The sequence below is a fragment of the Gracilinanus agilis genome, chromosome 2 (genome assembly GCF_016433145.1).
Source record: "Gracilinanus agilis isolate LMUSP501 chromosome 2, AgileGrace, whole genome shotgun sequence".
Taxonomy (NCBI): domain Eukaryota; kingdom Metazoa; phylum Chordata; class Mammalia; order Didelphimorphia; family Didelphidae; genus Gracilinanus; species Gracilinanus agilis.
Genome location: NC_058131.1, coordinates 186,333,311 through 186,341,815, shown reverse-complemented (window position 1 = coordinate 186,341,815; position 8,505 = coordinate 186,333,311). Strand labels below are relative to the sequence as shown.

Below are 8,505 nucleotides of genomic sequence, written 5' to 3'. Positions count from 1 at the left end.
AGTGTTTTACCCCCTCCTTCCTCACTAAGAGCTGTCAATCTGTGGCTCTTGACTTGAAGCTCTATTTGGCCCTGACACATTTATCTGCTTCTCCAAATTATCTGTTATTATCATCATAACACTAACCATTAAATACTAAAAGGAAAGATGAGTAAGAGAAGAGTCCCTGAAGAGAACCCTGTCAAGTCCTACCCCTCTTCTTAGACCCAAATCTCCACCCCACACTATTGATACCCATTTTGACCCTTTTCCTAAACTTCCTTCTCTTCTCCTGCTGAAGCCAGCATTACAGATTACCAGATTATAGAAGCCATTACCAATAGCCTTGAATATGGAACCACTTGCTACAACAGATTATTGAAGAAGAGAGTATATATTCTATATATACTTAAATTCTATAGTACTCAGTCCTTTGGCATCAAGAAATCTGGTTTCAATTCTACCTTTGACACTTCCTAGTTGTGTTTTGGCAAATCACTTAACTTTTTTGAGCTTTGGGGTCAAATTAATTTCATTTTCTTTTTTAAAAGGGTTAGTAGACTAGTGGATATTGAAAAAGGCTATAGATAAAAAATTGCCTATATTTTAAAAAAGCATTTCACAGAGTTTTTCTTGTTATTGTCAAGGAGAAAATGGCAAGACATGGACTTAATCCACCATTATGTGAATTTTTAAATGATAGAATGTCTGAACTCAAAATGTAACCATTGATTTAGGCTAATTTGTAAGGAATTGTCTAACAATGTGGCTCAGATATTAAGTTCTTGTTTTTTACTATTTAATATTTCTTATCAATGACTTAGATAACTACACACAATCATAATAATGATGGTCATATATATGCTACCTTAAGATTTACCTAGCACTTTACCCATAAAAATTGTGTGCTTTTCAGATTTGGAGATGACACTAAATTGATTCCCATGCTAACAATTCTCAGATGTTTTTATGATGCCTTAACTTTTCTCTAAATCTCCACTCTTACATTGCCAACTGGGCATTAATGTCTAAAACTGAACTCATGATTTTCCTCCATCAAACCTTCTCCTCTTCCTAACTCCCCAATTACTATGAAAAGTACAACCATCCTCTCAATCACTGGGGTTTACAACCTAAAGGCCTTTCTTAACTTGCAATCTCTCTCACCCCCATATCCAATCTGTTGCCACATCCTGTCAATTATACTTTCACAGCATCCCTCATTAATTCCCCCTTCTCTCTTCTGACATTTTCACCACTCAGGGGCAGGTTTTCAGTGCCTCAAACCTGGACTACTGCAGTAGCCACATAGTTGCTCTCCTCAAGTGTCTTTCCCATTTCAGTCCATTCTCCACTCAACTATCAAATTGATGTCAATGGAATTTATTGAATGGGTAAGGAGATGATGTGACCGGTGCTTTATGAAGTGTCACTGAATCACAGAGTGCATGTTGGGAACATGTAAGGTATAAGAAAACTATAAGTAGGAAGAACCAGTATGACATATTTTGAATGCCAATCCAGGTTAAAATACAAAATCCTCTGACTGGCAAAGTCTTTCATATTGGCCCCTCTCACCTTTATTATTTTCTTATACCTTATTCCCTAGTATGCACTGTGGCTCAATGATGCTATTCTCCTGTTTCCCTCACACAAATCTTTCTTCCAGCTCAAGACATTTTCACTAGTTGTTCCCTAGGCCTGGAATTCTGTCAATCCTCATCTTTGCCTCATACTTTCCCTGGATTCCTTCAAGTGCCAGCAAAAATCCCACCCTCTAAAAGAAGTCAAGCCTGATACCCCTTAATTTTTGTATTTTCCCTATGTTGGTTATCGCCAGTTTATTGCACACATACATATATAGCATGTTTAATATATGTATATACATAGAGAGTATTTGGGGTATTCAAGGAGGACTAGCACCTCTAGTATGAGGGCTTGTTTTCAGAGCTGTTCATCCCACCATATCCCATCAGTGGGATCTACCTGTTACCCAACTCCCACCCGTGGCTTTAAGTTGTAGTATTTACAGTGGCTCACTCTGGTAAATTGTCTCTGCAGAAGGACTAAACCAGGTTGAGGGTAACCCTTAGGGTAACCTAAAACCCAATGGCGAGTTGGTGGGGATGTCTACCCCAAGCATATGAAGATACTCCTCAGCATAATAAGTAGATGAAAATAATTTGCTCCAAAGGCCATGAAGGTGGAAAAATCAGGGACAGTAGAATGATTAGAATTCAGTCAGACATCAAAAGATGCCAAGGTCATCCACTGCATCCCAGGCCATTATCAGTCATCTTGACTTGTGTCTTGCCACTGGACTGCAATGACTGGAAGAGAGAGTGATGACTTTGTGCAACTCTGCCTCATAAATCTAATTTACATGCAAGTTAAGACATCATTCAAGATGTCATTGGTCTTCTAATAACAACACATGTGCAAATATATTGTTTGTACGTCGTATTTTATTTATTGTCTCATTCATTAAACTGGCAGCTCTTTGAGAACAAGGATAGTTCTTCACCTTTCTTTGAATTCCCAGTGCCTAATACAGTGCCAGAAAGAGGACAGATGATTAATTCCAAACCTGTAGTTATGTGTAACTCTGTGTATGAGCTATAAGACAAGAATTATGATATTTGTACTATTCTTCCTACACCACTTGACAAGGTTACTATAAGGAATGTACTTTGTAAATTGTAAAGGGCTATAGAAATGTAACTTCTTATTAATCTAATTTCTAGTATTAGTTATATTCATGCTTTTTTGTAGACTGGCTTGAGAACCTTCCCTTCACATATAACATTGGCTCTATGGGAAAATATGTTCTCAGAAACAAGTAGTTAACTTACAAATAAACCTTTGGAATGGTGTAATGATTCATGAGTTGGGTTGTGTCCATTATTGTAATTTTGTTTTTCATGTTTAAATGAAATATCTAAAAGCCAAAATAAATCAGAATATCTGTAGCCTGAGCCACAACCCTACATAGTCCTTGAAATTGGTTTTGGATCAATTCTTCAAATTTCCCCAAAAAGGGCTTTAACCTATTGAAAATGATAGCATCTGTATATTCCAATTTATATTACATTACTATAGCAATCCAGGGCAATGTGAATCATCATTTCCTCCAAAGAGATTGGCATCAAGACATAAGGCAGGGCACTGTGTTTACTCACTAGAGCTGCTCAAGCTTGCAATAACACACTTGCTGCAGCTGCCATCTAGTACTGTAATTGGAATAATAATACTTAACTATTACTCCAAACTACCCTCTTAACATGACTATTCTTTACAATCATGACTTCCACAAAAAATTCAATATTCCCAAATAAAATTTCCCCTGGCTTTTAGCTTCAAGCCACTAGAACCAGTAGTGTCTTTACCATTCCTCCCCTCCTGTCCTCTAGTCTTATAGGGAAAGGAAGTCCTCTATTTTCCTTGGCAAGGTGATCTCTTTACCTGGCCTCTCTATTTTGTCCTACCTACATCCTCTGAACCCTACTTTGTCAACTCATATGATCATGGAATGAAAGAGACTTGTCTGCCTGCATATCACCCAAAAATCTCAAGTTCACAATACCCAAAGTAAAATGTTTCTCTCTTTAATCAGCTTTCCACCTGGTTTTTCTCTTTCGGTTTGCATCTACTGCCCTGCCTGATTTTAATTCTATGGAACAAGATGCCCTTTCCAAGATAAGTTCATCACATCTAAAATCCCAGGCTGCTAACTCAAGCTTTGATTGATTCCATCTCCCTCCATCCCCTGTTCTCTCTCTTTTAGAGGGCTCAAGGACAGAGTACTGCACTCCTCTCTATGCCTTCCTTTACAGAGAGCAGAAACTGAACTCTCTTTACTTCTGCTGCTCTGCCTGGGTTAAACTTCAAGAAGTCTCCTCATCCAGTGCCCATGCCACAACCCTTTCCTGCCTCCTCCTGCATGTTGTTTTCCTCTTTAGATTGTAAGATTCTTGAGAGCAGGGACTATCTTTTTATTGATTGTATCCCCAGAACTTAGGTACATCAAAGGTGCTTAATAAATGTCTATTGGACTTATTGGAATTTATATCCCTACTTTTTCTTGCCATCAGCCCTCTTTTTCCTAATATTAATCCTGATGTGTTTACTACCTCCATAACTTTAATCAATTGATTTCCATTATTTGAACCTAAATTTCTTTCTCTCTGTAATGAGGAGGTTACACTTGAACATTTCCTTATCCCTTCTAGTTCTTACAGTCAGCCATTTGTGATCTGTAACCACAAAACCAAGAGTAATTTCTTCATTAAGGTAGAAGCACAATGAAAATATGAAATCATAATTTTACTCTACTAAACTTACTTTCTGGTATGTCTGCTAAAGCATTTCCCCAGGACATGAAATCTTCCTCATCTTCTCAAAGTGATGTGTTTTTAAACCACCTTCATAATTGATTTTTCCAATTCACAAAATATTAATCTGTTAATAAAAGAGTCAATAATGGGTGCTTTTGTACCTATTTTAAAAGATAACATGGTCCATTGTATTCAGTAGTAAAAATTTATATTTAATAGCATTCTGTGGTTTTTATAGAACTTTCCATATATTATGAACTTAGAATTGGAAGGATCTCAGAGATCATATAGTCTAACTCCCTCATTTTATAGATGAAGAAACAGGTCCAGAATGGACAGATAACCTGCTCAAGATAATGCACACATTAAGTATTGTTATAGGAAATCCCAGAGACCCTCTGCTGTCCATCTACAAACTTACACACCTTAACTTAACTTTTCCTAGAAGAGTACAGATGTGAGATTGAAATTCTCTTCCCCGATCATCAAAAAAAATGGTTGCTTATAACTAATAATAATAATAATAGAATAATAAAAAGAATGCTTGTCTATGCTGTAGAAATGGGATCAATTAGAGAACTTCTGATCAATTGAGTCCCTCCAACCCATTTGATGAAATTATAGTATACATGGGACAAGCATAATAAGGATAAGCTGTCAGAGTTTTGTCCCTTTCTCACTTGAGAGGTAGAACTCACAGCTTTGAGTGAAACTTTGAGTGACAAATTCCGAGTGATATCTTCACAAACTGCAAAGGGAAGAAAATTAGATACACTCCATTTGTACCTTATAAAGAGCAAACTCCTTTCAGACTCTGATGAAACACTGTAAAGAAGCAATTACTTCATTCATTTAGGAAATAGTGGTAGGGAGGTCCTTCTGGGTCACATGGATGAACATTTTCTCTGATCCCCATAACAATTCAAATGGCCCCAAAACAGAAATTAAGTATCAGAGATAAAGCAGTTTCAACTGGCTCCATGATCTAGTTAAAATAAGACGTTTTTGTAGGCTGGCATGAGAACCTTCTCTTCACTCCATATTGTAAAATATTACTATAGAAAACTGGAAGAATGAAGGGTAATGAGAAGGATGCAGATCTGGGTTTGAAATAGAGTTTAAACCCACACTCTGACCCACCCCAGCCTCAGAGCCATGGATATCCAGAATACAGAAATCAATCCCAGCACAAAAGGGATCTGAACTTCCAATGCTATGACAAAGAAGTAAGGAACGAAAGGGATGGGAAAGGACACCGTGTGTGCAATGAGGGACTATCTACCACTCAACTAAATGAGAAAGAGCCCCATATCCAAATAGGAACATTTCTGTCCCTTAAAAAAGGACTTGTTACTGAGATCCAGGCTGGTTAATTGTCAATTTTCCAGTTTGTTGTTTCTAGCTTGGAAGGTTTAAAGACTTTGAGATTCAGCCGCCAAAGAAGTTACAATCAACTGGGAAGGAATCAGAAAATGAGCAATAGAGGAAATGTGTGGGGTGGGGAATAGGAATTCACAAAATTCCAGATAAAAGAAAACTCAAAGACCTTGAACATAAGCAGATTAACCAACAAGGAAAGCATTAACAGTAGAAAAAACAGGACCTCTAGATCCAATAAAAAAGTTTGGGCATCTATGAATAAATACTACTGTGAAGAGTGAATCAAACTTTCTTTGTCTATTAATCAGTGACTTTTAAATTAATCAATCAAGAACTTAAAGTACCTTTACAGTCACTAAGTAGGAGAGTTCATAAGTCACTTGCCAGAGTGGGTAACAACTCCAGAGACCACTGACCACCCCTTGGGCAATACTAGGCAAACTGAAAGAGTGAAATTGGTTTCCATAAAGTAGAGGAAGGGACAGGAAGTGACATGGAAAAGGGACTATAAAAAGTCCTGAACCTCCTGTCCAGGGGATGATCTTCAGCTTGGATCTTGGGCATCTTCAGCTCCTTGGGACTGCTCCTGAGACTTCACCTTGGGATCTTCTCTTTTTGGACTTCTCCCTGGATCCTGCATAGGTGAGCTGGGTGAGTAGCTGACCTTCCTTTCCTGGATTCTGGAGAGATTGGTTCTGGAGAGGCCTTCCTTTCCTGGAGGAGACTGCATTGGTGGAATCCTTGCTGAAGACATCACCTAGTCGTCTGGCTGAAGATTATTGAGCCCTGCCAGGGCTCAGCCCCATACCAGAGCAGCACTTAGGGTTACAGGCTACTTCTTTGTAAATAAGGCTACTAAAAGTGATTTTTACTTGTTATAATATCTTTAAATCAGCAACTACAATATTACTATAGAATTTTCATATTTAGTATAAAACCTAAATTTTAAATTTTTACACTACAAAACAAGGAAAATGATGCAACACAGAAGACCCTGTGGAAACTATAACATACTGTAACTGAGTGGTTTAAAAGAGAAATGAGAACAGAAAGCCAGGCTGAAACACCTGATGTCAAGGCGACCCAGCCAAACCTCGCCCAGAGTCAGGTGTGGAACAGCCGGAGCGGCGGTGAAAGAGGAGGAAGAGGAGGAGGGAGGCGGCGGCAGCAGCGACAGCGGCCTGTCGACCCACCAGCCTTGGCGACTGGAGAGTGGAGATGGAGACGCCGAGAGCAAGCGAGCCCGGCTCTGCGGAGGGGGTCCTCTGGTGGACTCGGTGGCAGCGCTTTGAATACTGAAGTGTTGGCTACAATCATCCATCATGCGTGAATACAAGCTAGTTGTTCTTGGCTCAGGGGGTGTTGGAAAGTCTGCCCTGACTGTACAGTTTGTTCAAGGAATATTTGTTGAAAAATATGATCCTATGATAGAAGATTCTTATAGAAAGCAAGTTGAAGTAGACGCTCAACAATGCATGCTTGAAATCTTGGACACTGCAGGAATGGAACAACTTACAGCAATGAGAGATTTGTACATGAAAAATGGGCAAGGCTTTGCATTAGTCTACTCTATCACAGCACAGTCCACATTTAATGATTTACAAGATCTTCGAGAGCAAATACTTCGAGTTAAAGACACCGATGATGTGCCAATGATTCTTGTTGGTAATAAGTGTGACTTGGAAGATGAAAGAGTTGTAGGAAAAGAGCAAGGACAGAACCTAGCAAGACAATGGAACAACTGTGCTTTCTTAGAATCCTCTGCTAAATCAAAGATAAATGTTAATGAGATCTTTTATGATCTAGTCCGGCAAATTAACAGAAAAACTCCAGTGCCTGGGAAGGCACGTAAAAAGTCATCATGTCAGTTGCTTTAATATACAGATGCATTGTAGCTTTGAGCCAGGTCTGAAGAACTGTTGCCCAATTCAACAGTGCCTGCAGCATTCCAACTTTATTCAATCTACCAACACCTTAAGCGAACTTTCCTTTGGTGGTACCCTTTAAGAAGTGGATGAAAGCTCCTATATCAGTTTGCACATTCTAATCACTTTGCAGTGTCACAAGAGATTTTTACTTATAATAGTCTGAGTATGCAACTGGTAAAACCAGAGGCTACATCCAGTATTATTGCTAAGAGACATTGTTCATCCACCAATGTTATACATGTATGAAAATGGTGTACTGTATACTTTAACACACCCCATGCTTTCTATTGGAGAGTACAATAATGTAAATCCTAAAAGCACCACTATTTTAGCATAATAAAAAGAAAGTCCAAAGAGCTCCTTTATAGACTACTCCAGATAACTTGCTTCTTTGATATTTGTAGCTTATTGTAATTTTTTTTTAAAGAAATACAAGGTCATCATCATTGTACAAAAGCGTTTTGATTAACACAGCTATATAGTTTTTTTAATTTTTTGAAAAACCTGTGGAGACAGTGATCTTGTCTTTAAAAATAAGATAGTCCTCTCAGTATAATGTCTTAGATAAAAGACGTTGCCTTTAATATCTGTTGGGAAGGAAATGTCCAGACTTTTCAGTCTTTTATTGTATGTTTCCTTTTTGTTTACATAGGGAACAATGTTTATAGTTGAGTGTACAGTGGGGGTCTACAACAAGAAGTGTATATTTTCAACTAATTTTTTAATGATTTAACAATTTTGTAAATCATTTCCAGGCTTCTGCAGCTGTAGATTCTCACTGTGAATCCCTTGCTTGCTCATGCATAAGTGTATTTGCAATACCAAATATGCAGGTTTAGTACTTTTGCCTGTTAGTGATTGTTTCACATGTGTAACATTTTGGT

The 8,505-nt window shown here is 38.1% G+C and overlaps 1 protein-coding gene across 3 annotated transcripts; it reads left to right on the top strand.

The window, feature by feature from the left end:
* The first annotated feature begins 7,015 nt into the window (after positions 1 to 7,015).
* LOC123234910 (ras-related protein Rap-1b-like) lies at positions 7,016 to 7,600 on the top strand. Of its 3 annotated transcripts, none has more exons than XM_044660917.1 (2): positions 7,016 to 7,070; positions 7,197 to 7,600. In XM_044660917.1, the coding sequence occupies exons 1-2, from the start codon at positions 7,016 to 7,018 to the stop codon at positions 7,568 to 7,570; spliced, it is 429 nt and encodes a 142-aa protein (XP_044516852.1). In that variant the 3' UTR covers positions 7,571 to 7,600. The 3 variants fall into 3 exon arrangements, with proteins under 3 accessions (XP_044516852.1, XP_044516853.1, XP_044516851.1); XM_044660918.1 differs by having other exon boundaries at positions 7,016 to 7,195; positions 7,331 to 7,600; XM_044660916.1 differs by having other exon boundaries at positions 7,016 to 7,600.
* Positions 7,601 to 8,505: the final 905 nt, after the last annotated feature.

Coding starts and splice junctions, on each gene's coding strand:
- LOC123234910 (XM_044660916.1), top strand. CDS start 7,016: ATGCGTGAATACAAGCTAGTTGTTCTTGGCTCAGGGGGTGTTGGAAAG.